Genomic DNA, 15,597 nt, shown 5'->3' on the forward strand with positions numbered 1-15,597 from the left:
CACACCGCGAAGAAATGTACACTACACGTCCATTTTGTTGATTTTGAACTTCATACGTTCTGCAGGTGCGTACATTTCATTGGAATCTTTCCTGAGGACCCGATCAAAAACCATAACAACCAAATTTTGGCACGTTCTTCATTTGGTCGAATTTTGCAACTTCATTCAACCGCATTCTTTCACCAACATATTCTTCTTCTTTTCTTTTCCCTCTCTCTCCATCAATGGCAACAACATTCTCCTAGATGTAACAATATCTTGGAGCCTTATGTTGCCAATCTTGTGCATGGACGCAACAATTCTAAGACTATCAATAGTTCCTCCTGGAACATCCTGCACACTCATTCAGAGATTAGTTGGAGAGGGGGACCCAAGCCTTCACAGACTTGGGTCGTCCCTTGTAGGTCCCTCGAAGGATGAGGTCAAACCTTAACCTTGTTATGTGAAACACACTAGCAAGTGCGGAATCCAAGCTAGAGTGCAAACCGAGATGAAACAAGAACAAACACAAGACACACGATATTCACTGATTAACACCACTTGTATTAATGCGTATGAAAGGTTCGGTTACAAGCCCAATGTTTACAAATCAGTTTTGCAAACTCTCTAAGAGTGTGTGTTCTCTGTGGAGTGTCTATCTTTCTATCTGTGTGTTACTAAGTCCCCCCACAAGTGAACACAACATGGGTATATATATACCCATAACAGATCATCTGGTGGAAGGATCATGTTTAATGACCGAAAGATCATCTATCGATCATACTGCCATCGAAGGATCCACATATACCTCGAAGGATGGTATATCCTTCGAGGTCCATCAGTATCCTTCGTGGGATATCTATCGAGCTCATCGAAGGATAGAAACAATCCTTCGATGACCCAACCTTCGACACAGACAGTTTACAGCCATATTATAACTGTTTGGCCAAGTCAAACCAAGAGGATGGTTGACTTGGTCAAACTTACATGACTAACAAAGACATCGTTTTACATCATGACCGAATACAGACTAAGTACAGACACAAGTGCACCAACATTCATTAGCCTCTATCACACAAACAGGGACTGTGCAAGAGTTGTGTCAAGAATTTGATTTAGCATTAACTCGGGTATCTCTTTGTGAAGAATATGCAATTAGCCTATTTTTGAAAGCACTTAAACCAGAAATTGGTAATCCTCTAAAACTCCTTCGAATTTTCAGTCCACCTACCTGAGGCATATATGTTGGCTAGGCAACAAGATGATAATCTCAAACTTCTTGCATCATACTCCTACTCAAAACCTTTCTATAAATCTTACAGACCTAAGGATTCAACTTCTAAACCGGTTTTCAACCCTACACCACTCACTTCTAATAATCTACCCCTCTTCCCTACACCACCTGTTAAACAAAAAAAACCCTATTATCAAATATCTGACAACCAAAGAAATAGCTGACAAAAGAGCAAGGGGAGAGTGCTTTGGTTGCAATGAAAAGTATTCTTTAACCCACAAATGTAAGGCTAAGCAATTATTTTCTATACAAGTGCGGGAAGATGAGGAAGAGGGTGAAGAATGGAATTCTAGTTGTCCGGTAGACCTTGATCCACAGATTTCACTAAATGCTATTATGGGTGTCACATCTTATTCAACGATGAGAGTCACGTGTAACACCCCGTGTTTCGAAAGTCAAAGTCAAAGTCAAGATTGGACACTTCGGAGCAAGATGTCCTGTTTGATCACATTTGAAACATGTTCTCTTTGAAACATCTTTCACCTGTTGTTGTTGTGTTTTCTTTTGAGCATAGAACTCTTCATTAGACTGTCGTCTAAATTGGAGTTCTTTCTCTTCTTCGGAACTTGTTCCGTGAACAAAATTTATTTTTGTATGATAATTTAGAGTTTCATTTTTATTCCAACTTTGTTTCTTCTTATAACCCAACCCAGTCTTCATGTTTTTCTTCTTGTAACCAGGTTTGTTATAAAAAGTTTTGTGACACTTTCCAGCAAACTCTGGAATCTCGGATTTTTCAATTTCAATCATTTTGAAAACTTTATCAATCTTTTCTGAAATCACATTCTGAATCAGGAATACAACATCTAAGAATAATTTGTCTGATCCAATCATGGAATAAACCAATCCTTTTGAATCATAATTCAAATTTTTCTCAGATTTTGAGTTTTCAGATATTCTTCATGAAAACTACCTTCATTTTCATCCTGTGATTCGATTTACATGTATCAACAGACTCTTCTTTCAAAACACTTTCAACGACCTTACCTACCACCTCTGAATCACTTGAATCATCAGATTTGGAATAGGTTACGTCACTGTTATCTGGCAAGTGATCAACCATGTTGAAAGCCTTTTCGACCTTCTCATCATCATAAAATGCGAACTTTTCCGGTGGTGGAACTTGATGAAACTCTGAGCCAATACCTTTCTTGTTTTTCTCAGAATCATCATCCCCCGGTTTTATGTTGAAAATTCTTTCAAGCACATATGATGATGCATGATAACTTTGTAACTTGTTTTTATCCTGTTCTAAATCAGCTATTTGACGCTTTAGCTTAGCAACATCCTCAATGTAAGAATTGACAACTTGTTGCTCTATTGAATACTGTCGCTTAAGCGTATCAGTAGTTTCATAACAGTATTTCAATCTGGAATGAACAAGTTTCATTTGACTTTTCACATTTTCATATGACTCTTTTCTAATGTGATATGCCAATTTTGTTGAGTCGTATTTCTTTTTCATCTCTTGAAAAACATTCTCTTTTTTTATCACATTCTTCTGCCTTTTTCAAAACATTTTCTTTCAAAACTTCATTTTCTTTTTCTAACTTTTTACATTTTTCTGAAAGTTTTTCGTCATTATCTTTTAAAATCTTTTCGTTTTCTAACATTTCTTTGCATTTATTTTTGAAAACTTCTTCGATTTTATTGAATTCAAGATCTCTTGTTCTGAATTTTTCGTCTTTTTCAGTACAAGCACTGCATGGTTCCAGGCATTTCTTGCACTGTTCAACAGTTTTTAAGATTTCAGAATCAGAATTTACCTCAGTGATTTGGCACCTCGGCATTCTTTGCTGTTTCAGTCTGATCAGCATCTTTCTTCTTTTCATCACCAGCATCATCTCCAACATCAGCATTCAACCTCTCTATCTTCACTTCTTCTTTTTCTTCTTTCTTCTTCATCTCATCAAACTGTTGTTCTTTGTTAACAGCTTTCTCAACCTTCTGTTCTTCAGTAACAGTTTCTTTCACATCTTCAGAAATCTTCACATCTTCTTCTTTAACAACTTCGATTTTAACCTTTTCAGCAACTTTCTTCAAATCGTTCACCATACACTCAACATTTTTCTTCATTCTTTCTTCATCTCTCTTCCTCAGACTTGATGTCATAGCATCTCTGATGATTTTATCTAGCCTTCTCTTGTAGGTTTTGTCTTTTTCAACACTTGAGTAATACTCGCCGGATAGAGGAATTACTAAAAGAACATCATCATGAACTATGTCACTCCTGCGGATAACAGGTTCACCATCTTTGTTGACATAACACTCTCGTTTCTTCTCCCATCTTTTATTTCTTACAGCATTTTCATACTCTTCCTGCATTTTCTCCATTCTGCACCCAATAATGAATATTTCTCTATCGGTTTTCTCACTCAGAATTTCTTCTCGAGTTTTCTCCTTTATTTCATCCATGATTTTATTTCCTCGATATTCACACCTCGTAAATAACAAAACAAGACACAATCAAATAACAATGATTAGTTACAACTAAAATATCAAATACTTGGATCGGATGGGCCAAAAATAAACTTCGTTCGGATGAGTCTTTGTGATCCGAGCGGATGAACATAAGCTGTTCGACCGGATGGGAATACTGTCCGACCGGGTATGTATGCTGTCCGATCGGGTGAGATTGTTGTCCGTTCGGGTGGGGTTGCTGTCCGAACGGGTAACACTTCAAAACAACTTATGCAATAGATAGGGTGTCAACCGTTCAAGCCTCTGTCCGATCGATCAGCATTACACGACAAATATGTTGTCCGATCAGCTGACTATGTTTTGAATAGAGTGGGTTGTCCGTTCGACCCACCACTCGTTTGATGTCACAAAGACAAAAGTCTTGATCGATTGGGTGGCGTTGTCACTTTGACTTATACAATGAAATTGACTTTTAATGAATTCTCAAATGCAAATATCTCATGAATTGCTACATAAACTCAAAGCATCACGTGGCAGATCAACTTACATGCAATCAAATTGTAGATGGCCGACAATCAATACAATCTAATTGGACCTCAAAAATAAATGTCAGACAACAATCAATTAGTCAACATTCACATGGGTATTCATCTTTTATCAGATCATATGGCCGACAAATTTTATCACGATCACATGCAATTTTATTGAAACAATTTATGAGCCGTCAATACTATTATCACTTTTCAAATTGAATTTGCACTTAATTGTTACATGCAATACAATGAATGATATACTGACAAGTAGCACATGGAATGTAATCAATGAATGGAACAGAGTGAGGTGTATTGAATCGGCCATCATATGGACCAAAATGCTATGAGTTCATTAGCCTCTATCACACAAACAGGGACTGTGCAAGAGTTGTGTCAAGAACTTGATTTAGCATTAACTCAGGTATCTCTTTGTGAAGAATATGCAATTAGCCTATTTTTGAAAGCACTTAAACCAGAAATTGGTAATCCTCTAAAACTCCTTCGAATTTTCAGTCCACCTACCTGAGGCATATATGTTGGCTAGGCAACAAGATGATAATCTCAAACTTCTTACATCATACTCCTACTCAAAACCTTTCTATAAATCTTACAGACCTAAGGATTCAACTTCTAAGCCAGTTTACAACCCTACACCACTCACTTCTAACAATCTACCCCTCTTCCCTACACCACCTGTTAAACAAAAAAACCCTATTATCAAATATCTGACAACCAAAGAAATAGCTGACAAAAGAGCAAGGGGAGAGTGTTTTGGTTTCAATGAAAAGTATTCTTTAACCCACAAATGTAAGGCTAAGCAATTATTTTCTATACAAGTGTGGGAAGATGAGGAAGAGGGTGAAGAATGGGATTCTAGTTGTCCGGCAGTCCTTGATCCACAGATTTCACTAAATGCTATTATGGGTGTCACATCTTATTCAACGATGAGAGTCACGTGTAACACCCCGTGTTTCGAAAGTCAAAGTCAAAGTCAAGATTGAAGTCAATGGAAGAAAAGATTGCTAATTGCGATCTGTCACGCCTTGCTCAACTCATGTTTTGACTTCTCTGACTTGTAGATAGTCTATTTGCTTTGTTACGTTAGTTGTATTATGTAGAGTACTTGCTGATAATCGAGGTTTAATCGCTATTTATCGCATGTTTTATCACTTATCGCATCGCAAATCGCATTCGCAACTCGAGTTATGTGTTCTGGATATTGTTTTACGTGTGTGTGCTACTTATGTGTTACTTGTGCATGCTTTATTTATCTCTATGTTTTGGTGATTAATCGAAACGCAATCGCAACGTTATCGCAATTGAATCGCAAACGCTAAACGCAAGTTAATTCGGATGATTGTATGTTAGATATAGTTGTTGGGATTAAAATTAATTTAATAAGAAACACTATCGCATCGCAACGCTCAACACGCGAATCGAAACAGCAAAACTCGTCGCGCCGAACACTCCAATCGAGTGGCCACCCGATCGACCAGCCACTTTCCCCACTTTCCTTTTATGGAAACCCTATAAATACCCCTCATATGTCAACATCACTTGATGTTGACAGCCTCTCACTCGACCAGCTCGCTTCAGCCTCTATTTCTTCCGATTCCTCGCGATTCTTGTAAGTTTTCAACCTAAATCTTGTATTTTCTTGATCAACACGCACTCCTACACCTTTCTATCTTTTGAATCTTAACTTTTAACCGTGAAATCACTAGATTCAAGGTGTTCTATGATGATGTCATCATGGAGTTCTTATGAACTTCATGTTTTGACTTCAATCCACCAAGAACAACTTAGATCTGAACGATTTCCACATGAATAAACAAAGATCTTGCATAGATCTGAACACATTCAAGGTGAAAAGGATTGAAAGATGGTTTCTAACTTTCTTTCAACTCTTTTACACTCAATGCACTCAAAACCGATAGAGTCGGAGCTTGTTCTGATCTTCTACTCCTTCTTAGTGATGTGTTGGTCCAAGATCTGGATTCTATCTAAGAGATTACCGATTTCGGGTTAAACATGAAATACCGTCTCGAACAGTTGACTGGTCGAACTAGGGTGATTCCTACCCGATCGGGCCACTAAGTCTTGACGAGGTTTCTGTTGTTTGACACGAGATCGTACAGTCTCAAGAAAACGCAAACTATCAAAACGACCAAGTAACAAGACGATCAGGCTACCGGGACGGATGGCCGTCCGATCGAATTGCCACCCGATTGGCTTGCACCTTGGCCCCCCACTTAACTTTTATTTCAACTTTTTGAGGTTTTGAACATCGAGCGGATTGCCGTCCGATCGGATTGACATCCGATCGGATTACCACCCGACCATGTGATGTTTGAACTTCAACACTTAAACAATTTTCAACATGTTCAATGCATTAACAGTTCCAACGGATTGCCACCCGATCGGATAGCCATCCGATCGAGTGACCGTCCTACTGTGAACTTATTCTCAAACTGAGAAGCCTCACCAATCGGATCGCCGTTTGATCGGACCGCCGTTCGATCGACCGACCTGAAGGGTAGAGATACCTCTCTGTTTTTAGAATGCTACAAAGAAAACTTCAAAGTACAAACCATCATACACGAACGCATCACTCACCAAACAAGGTGACAATCCAATGGAATGGCCACCCGATCGGATTGCCATCCGATCGGATTACCATCCGATCCGTTGACACTTTGCTCCGTTTTACGCACTGCTTATCGTTCATGCTATCGTTCTGATCAGGCTAATCTCACTCTAGCGCTCCCTTCAATCCATCATCGCTGTGACTATACTCGAACTCTTTTTGCTTTATGCACTTTTGGGTGTTACATACGTTTCTTATTCTAAATCAAATCGAACACACTACGCAATACTATAATGCTAACCGTTACCGCATGCTATACGTGACTTAATGAATGCTTGTTTGTTATGTTTACACATAAATTGCTATCTACCTGCCTTAGCAACGATAGTACTATAGTTTGGACTCAGCACCTGTTCACTCAGGGGTTGTTAAGGACAATTAATCACATGGGTCACAGTGGTGAACATGTATTACGAACTGCCTTGCGCAGTCAACCCGTAGTCATTGGTATTAATTGGATCATGTCGATAACTTACGTGCTTCATTTCACACTGTGTACGTGTTGGTTATGCGTAAACGATTTCGAACTCTATTATATCTATTAAACTTGGATGCTCACCTTTACACTATATGTATTGACTTTTACTTTAACGTATGTGGCAGGTGCTTAAGATGTTTAAATGCTTGGCTTGCTGTGAAATCGAGGCTAGGAAAGGTCTTGAAATAAATAAACGAATTGTCTGTATTTAAATTCTGAGTTGTCGAAACAGAACAATTTGTCTTGATTTTGCTTGTAATAATTATGTTACTTATTATGTCATGGTATGGGACGTGATGCTTTAAATAATTGGTAATCGTAGTTGTTATGGAAACTTCTGGATAATCTGTTTCGCTCAGTGCCACGCCCCGATGTTTCCGCCATCGGTTGGGGTGTGACAGATTGGTATCAGAGCCATAACTATAGGGAATTAGGCAAGACTCGACCTAGTCCGGGTCGATGTCTTAGAAACGACCTAGTCTATAGTTAGGTACCAACAGACCGACTTGTGCATACCCTGTAGGGGTTTTGTACGAGCTTACCTGCTATTTCTCGCTATTCTCGCCTACGCTACACTATCACTGCACTCTAATTTTTGAAAATGAACGAGCGATTAGGTCGAGATTAGGTGTGAAAACCGCAAACTCTCGACTAAATTGCTTGCTCTACCCGCATTTTTACCTATAAACAGGAGAATTTGCGTTGAATCAGGAGTGAAATCCATACTTTGACGCATAAATTCTTCCTTATTTCTTTATCAAAACAAGAACGAAGTTGTTAAGTCAGGGGTGAAACCCGAACCTTGAGGACTTGTTCTGATCTCTATTTTGGTTTTACAAAACTCTCACCAAAGTCTCGACGAACTCCAACGACTTGAGGTCATGCTGTAACTGGAAGGATGCGTGCAATCGCCCAGAATCGAGGCGAGAACACCGTTCTGAAAGACAATGTGTGTACTCCGAGTCCTTGTGAATAGTCGAGTCACTTTGGGTAGTCGATGTCTATCTAGCCAAGACGATCCATTTCTTGATTTTATGTGTTTCGATTCTGGATGCCTCCGCTAATTCTGATGATTTGTTGTTTTAATGTGGATTTTATGTGTTTTACGTGGTTTTATCTGTTATGTGTTTTCGATTTATGGTGATTTATTCGCTTTTCACTATCGCTTTGATTGACACACACGACTCTCACCACACATCTACCTCAAACCGCTAACAAATCGCTACTTGTGGACGATCGCATGCTGTGTTACTCGCTTATGCTATACTACTCGTTGTGTACTTGCAAATCGCAATCGCTATTCTCGAACGCTCACGGACTTTGAATGATAGGTTTCTGTATTCTGACTGCCTCTATGTGCTTCTATGTGCTCTTATGTGTCTTACGTGCTTATGTGCCATACGTGCTTATGTGAATATGTGTTATGTGCCTATGTGTTTATGTGGTTATGTGACTATACGTGTTCCTGAGCTTTAGTAGTATTAGGCGTGTGAGGTGAGATTCGATTAAATTGTGTTTGAATCCTATGACGATGTCTGCTACAGACAATGTCGTTATCTGGATCCCGTCACTCGCGCGCTGCTCGCCAGAGCCAGAAAGACAAACGCGTTACTACTCTCGTCGCTAAGCAAATGGCGAAAGTTGTTCCTGAGATCGTGAGTGAACTATACGAGAATGTGAGCAAATCGTCTGAGGTGAGATTCGATTAAATTGTGTTTGAATCCTATGACGATGTCTGCTGCAGACAATGTCGTTATCTGGATCCCGTCACTCGCGCGCTGCTCGCCAGAGCCAGAAAGACAAACGCGTTACTACTCTCGTCGCTAAGCAAATGGCGAAAGTTGTTCCTGAGATCGTGAGTGAACTATACGAGAATGTGAGCAAATCGTCTGAAGAGTCCAGGACTGGAACCCCTAAAGCTACTTTCAGCTTCAAGCAGTTTAAAGCTTGCAGACCGAAAGAATTCACTGGCGAAGATGGCCTTACGACCTTGTTTCAAGGTTTGACTCGATCGAGGTCACCCTGCGTCAGAATGACTGTCCTGAAAATCTCCGCACTCTGAATGCTACCGGCGTCTTCCAGTCCCGCGCTTTAGACTGGTGGACGGCCGAGAAAAACAAACGCGGAAATGATGCAGCTTATGGTTTGACATGGGATGAGTTGAAGAACGTCATGTTGGAAGAGTTCTGCCCTCCCCATGAGCGCCAAAAATTGGAGGACGAATTCTGGCACAAAAAGCAGAAGGATGGTGACAACGCTGCTCTAACTGCTTACTTCAAGCAGCTCAGTATAATATGTCCTGATCAAGTTAAGACTGCTGATATGACGATCAAGAAGTATATCCGAGCTCTGCCGGATTGTGTTGTAGATTTTGTGCATGCTTCAAAGCCAGCAACAATCGAGGGAACTTACCTGCTTGCCGCTGAAATCAACGACAAGCGAGTCAAAGCTAGGTTTTGGGATAAAGCTTCAAAGAGCATGCATCAAGCTACCACCACCACAACCGCTGAAACCACCACCGCTCGTCAGTCTTCAAAGTCCTCTCGCCGCAAAAGGAAGAACAACAACAGCAACTCCAGTAACAAGAACGGTGCTGTCATACTGCTGCCCCACTCCAAGCTGTAACAGCTCAGCAGCAACCTTGTGCTACCTGGGCAGAATCCGCAGCAATCTTGATTTCTCACTCCGCTCCTCTGTGCTCACTTGTCAAATTTCGGGACGAAATTTCTTTCAAGTTGAGGATGATGTGACAACCCGAACTTCCAAGGTTAGTCTTGTAATCTTGATTCCTAGTTAATCCTCTTTCATGTTCATTGCTATGTAAACCTGTTACACGTAAACGCATTTGGGTGTGTAACTGAATCGATTATTGCTAATAAGTTGTCGAGATACACACAAGCCCATATGTATTTCGGCTCCACACTAGTGTAAACCGATTCAACAAGCCCAAACCGATTCACATACTTTGGGCTATTTGTGTTATGAACCCCAAACTTTATCAAGCCCAAACCGCACAAACCTTCACATTATATGAATGCGTATTATGCTTCTTGTTTAGTTTAGACGTAAACACTAAACCCTAGGCTCTTCCAAATCGCACAACGGCAGTAGGCATATCTTTCCCTTCGAAACATCATTCTATTGGATCAAGCCCGTGTGTTAATCATCTAGTTCATCATTCGGTTAGTATAATCTCACCTTGGTTTCAAATCAAGTTCTTTGGTCATACATAGTTGTATCGCTACCTGATGTTTATTATGGATTATGCTTATACATGAGGATATGTGTATTAATTATTGCATGAGTTTATGAAAAGAAACCATGGGTACACTTGTTGTTACATAAACAGATTGGTATATGTAACGCCCCAAAAATCCGCATTTATGAATTTACCTTGTGTTTAAAGGTTTTATGTAGCACCCCAAGTCTCGTATGCCCTAATGTAATATTAAAAGTCTGATGTTTAGATGATAAGAAATAGTAAATATAGATTTTTACCATCTCCTAAGTTTTATAAACTATGGTAAGTCAAAAGTTATGTACACATGATATTTACCAAGGGAAAAGTTAACCTAGTTAGTATGTGATTATAAGGAAAGTGTCATTTGTTAAAAGGATGAGGGGGTTAAAATGAAAAGTGTGTGTGTGTGATTAAAACACTTACAAAAAAAATGCCCAAAAAGTGATTTAGAAGTGGGTGTGTGTGACCGTGAGAACAAGACCAAGGGGGAAACCCTATTTCTTCAAAATCTTGCAAATTAAAGGAGAAAAGGGCTAAATTTTGAATGCATGAACTAAGAATGATGATCATCTAAGCATACCCAACATCAAGTAAGTCGAAATTTACAATTTTGTAATGTTTGATTAAGTGGTTTATGTAAAGCTTGAGATTATGTATGCAATCAAACATGAATGCAAGATGATATGATCATATAGGAGTTGAAATTATGCTTGAATTTCTCTATGATGATGAATTAGGGTAAAACCCACTTATGTTGAAAGATGGTTAAAAAGTTGTGAAATTCTACTTGCAAATTAGATAAATGTTAATGATATTATGATTAATAGGTGATTTAGAACAATATGCATATGGCTAGAGTGACAAATTGTGAAGTTGGGTTTGCTTATGTGAATCAATGGGTGAACTAGGAAGAATGTGCTACAATTAGTTGTACAATGTGCACCAAATGGTGTACGCACACCAAGTGTATGATGAAATGCTTATGTGATGGTTTTAGATGAAATTGTACATAAGTGATGGATGGAAATGTCTAGAATGTAATAATGAAATGATCAATGATAGACTATAATGAGATATGCGTTTTGGTTAGACTTGTTGTCACAATTGCAAGATTTAAGTAAGCCATATGGTACGTATTATATGTATGTGTGTTTAATGTGATGGCGTGATGAATTGCATGAGATTTAAAGGATGTGAATTTAAGAATATGCTTTATACTTGTTAGAATTGACTCATGTACCGTACGAGCATGGAAAGCAAGTGGTACAGAAAAGAGGAAGCAAGGCAACAGAAGCATGTTTGGATGCTAGGTAAGTAAAGCTTACACCCTTTTGTAGAATATTTATTTATCGTATAGATTAAGAGCATGATAACCCAATATATCAAGAATGATGTTTCGACAAGCTTGACACGGGTCGGAACATGTGACCATGTCAAGAAACTAAGTTTGAGGGTTAAAAAGAGTAAAAAGGGTATTACGGTAACTTTAACTATAAGTTAATGAGGAAATAAGTTACAAGGGAGGAATAATGACTAATTACAACCCTATAAGGATGAAATTATCTTTTAAGACCAATTCGGACAATGGTGAAGATATCACCATTTGGAAATGGCGACTAATGATTGTTTTGTTAAGTACTATGTATTCACAGGATGAATGGCGAAAGGATTTGCATTGCTTATAATTAGCAATTAAGCGGATAAGCATTATGACGGGTCATAGCTTTGACCCGATCTAGGTAAGTGTGATTAGAGTCATGGTTAAGCCGTAGGAATTGTTTAGAAATGGATGGAGTCCTTTGATGCAAAGGATAGTTCTTTGTTGCAAAGGATGAAACAAAGTTGACCAAAACGCCCTTGATGGGTATATCGGGTAAACAAGCTTCGAAATTGTTTAGAAATACGTTGTTTGATAAGTGAAATGTTTTAGACAAGCGTGAAATTGAGAAGTATGGTTTTTGTTAGTCATAGACCTTAAAATGCGCAAATACCCTTAATGGGTCAAAATAAGCTTATGAATGAAAATGGGTTAAGAGGACGCAATACATCCAAGAATTTAGTCTTTTATGATAGACGTCACTGATATTATTAGGTTCATAAGGAATTATGGTAAAACAAACAAGTTATGTTGATGAATGCATGAACGAGTCAATTCTTGGTAAAAAGGGTAGTAAGCCGAAGACTTAAAAGTCTGTAATTTTGTTAATCCGGATGTCGGATCTTAACTCCATAAGATGGAGAATTAAATTACGGACGCGTAGGAAAAAGAATCGGGTAAAACGGACCAATAACGAAGAAGTTATGACCGTTTCCGTGAAACGCGGACGTGCTGGGAATCTGCAGCACAGCAACACAAACATTCTGTTTGTTTTAGGGCGTCGCGCTGCGCGACGGCCCGTCGCGCTACGCGACGGTGTGTCTGTTTGGCGAAAAAAATGTTCGTTTGCTCCGTTTTGTATCGGGAACTTGTTTAAATGCGTTTTAAGTTGCGTACGACTAATTTAACTTACATTTTTATAAGCTTAAGTGTATGAACATGTGTAGATAGGTATGTATGTATGTTTATAAGTACGTGAGCAAATACGTGGATATATGACGGTATGTATGAGAGTAGACATGTATGAGTTTGAAAGGCATGCAAGTAGGGATGTATGTATGTATATATGTATAATTTCACGAGTGTGCGTGATGATGTAGATATGGGTGTTTGTAGATATGCATGTATTAACGTAGTTGTGTTTATATGTGGTTAAGGGATGTATGTATGTATGTATAATGTCACGAGTGTGCATGATGATGTAGATATGGGTGTATGTAGATATGCATGTATTAACGTAGTTGTGTTTATATGTGGGTATGTATTTATGTACGTAATTGACTATGTGTGAACATAGGAAAAAGTATAAGTTTGTATGAAGGTTGGTACGCATGTGGCCAATGAAATTGAGTACTAATGATATTAATAGCGTGTTATATGAATGAAGTGTAACGCAGGAATAGCAAGGAAGCCTCACCATGGATTTTATAGTTAGATGGAAAGCCGGGATGTAAAAGAGTTAACGGAACGGAAAGTGAACGTGAATAGATCTTGTATGTTATAATGCGTACTAACGTTATAAATTTTAATGTGGTGAGCGCAGGTTGTATGAGTCATGAGGATCTTCAAGGATTAGAGATCGAGGATCAAGTCACTAGACAGATTGTACGGGAACGTTGGTGTTGAAATTTAGAAAACCCATGTCATGTATTTAATTGTAAATGAGTCAGTTGATGACTTCATGTGAAAAAGGTTGTGTTAAAATGAAGTTTTAAGTAAGTCAAGGTAATTATAAGGAAAGAAATTTTATGGTACGTGTTTCCGCTGCGACTTTAGTCATTTACGAATTAGGGTGTTACAGTATATTATGCTAGTGTACTTATTAATCAATGACTAGGGTTGCATGTTATTGATGAGTGGGGTGTTATTGTACCTTCAATGCTTGTATAAAGGGGGACTCGTGAATTAGAGTTTATAGTTGGGTGATTGATGACTTCGTGTTATACGTGCTTAAAAGATGTGTCAATGTGACGAACGAATCTTAAGTTATACTTATGTTTGATTAATCGGATATAAAGGATTGATGTTGTTATCATCGTATGGTTAATGCTACTTGATTTTTCCTATTACGTCCAATATATAGCCAATCGGTATAAACATGTGGGTATTGCATGATTGATTGTTTCATCTATAAACATAAGGTTATTGCATGATTAATAGTTGATCATTTTTTGAAACTGATAATTTATGGATGGTCATGAACACGTGAATGATCAGTAGGGTTGGAGAATAAGTTTTGTGTAAGGATTCGACGATAATATTATGTATGTGAGTGACAATTAGCGATAACTGATTTGAAGGTTTGACAAACGGATCATACAAATAAATGTACGTGCTATGTGTAAAAGGTTTTGTGAGGATGATTAGTGAACTAGGAATCAATGGAGGGGTAATTGGGCTACAAGAATTTAAACAATAAAACACACCTTGAGGTTGGGCCGAGTAATATCTAATAGCCCGATTTGTAAATGGGCTTTACACTCAGTCCAGAACACACGGTTGGGCTTTAAGGGGTTGGGACTTAAATATTAACCTAATTTAATTGATATAATGGGCTGATGTGTCACACCCTGATATTTCCACATATCACCGGTGGGCCCGGTGGGGAGTATCGTGACGTAGTTGATATCTTCATGGTCAAGCACACACAGAATAGCACAGCGGAAGTCTTGGAATATAAAAATATTATTACAAACTCAAATGTCTAAAATATCAAAGTATTTATTATAGACGAGTCTGTAATATCAAATCCACAGGAGGATCATTACAGAATATTTAAAAATGAAGCTTAGCAGACTTTATGGCATCTTTAACGATTTGCAAGATTCTCTTATTCGACACCGAGCAACTCCCAGCCTATTATGAGTAGTACCTGCCACTTAGCCTTTTGAAAATACGTCAGTTTTCACTGGTAAATACAATTTAACCGAATCATTTGAAAAGAGTTTATGAAAATTGATTTGAAGTGCACAAGGCACAAAACCTTTTATAACTTGGGACAATTCTTATTAAAATCTTGTATACTGGATTACATGTTTACCGTACATCTGGGCCCAGTACAGAGACTTAGACATGATTAAACGACACACCACTTTAAAACCCATAAAGGAGTTATCCCCAACTTGTGGGTAATTAACAATTTATTATTGGCATCTTTTCGGTGTACGCCTACACCCTGCGCATTTATTGTGGCCATTTACAAATGAATGAGCCAAGGATATATCCAGGACACGGTCGTTAACCCCCAATGTTTAAGTCATCAACAGAATAGTATCAAAACAGGTTTTGTGGATTTACTAGCCACAATCCGGCATTTGATTGATCCACACCCAACCAAGCGGTATTAATCTACCGTATCCCAAGCCCGTATAAGGGAAAATAAGTTAAAAGTATTTACCTGAGCTAAT

The 15,597-nt window shown here is 38.5% G+C and overlaps 1 protein-coding gene across 1 annotated transcript; it reads right to left on the reverse strand.

Annotated features, from left to right (window-relative positions):
- Positions 1-3,040: 3,040 nt before the first annotated feature.
- Positions 3,041-3,688, reverse strand: LOC110932479. Its single transcript, XM_022175809.1, has one exon. It carries the CDS (start codon positions 3,686-3,688, stop codon positions 3,041-3,043), a length of 648 nt encoding a protein of 215 aa, XP_022031501.1.
- Between the last annotated feature and the right edge of the window lie 11,909 nt (positions 3,689-15,597).

Source organism: Helianthus annuus, chromosome 3, assembly GCF_002127325.2.
Source record: "Helianthus annuus cultivar XRQ/B chromosome 3, HanXRQr2.0-SUNRISE, whole genome shotgun sequence".
Lineage (NCBI taxonomy): Eukaryota > Viridiplantae > Streptophyta > Magnoliopsida > Asterales > Asteraceae > Helianthus > Helianthus annuus.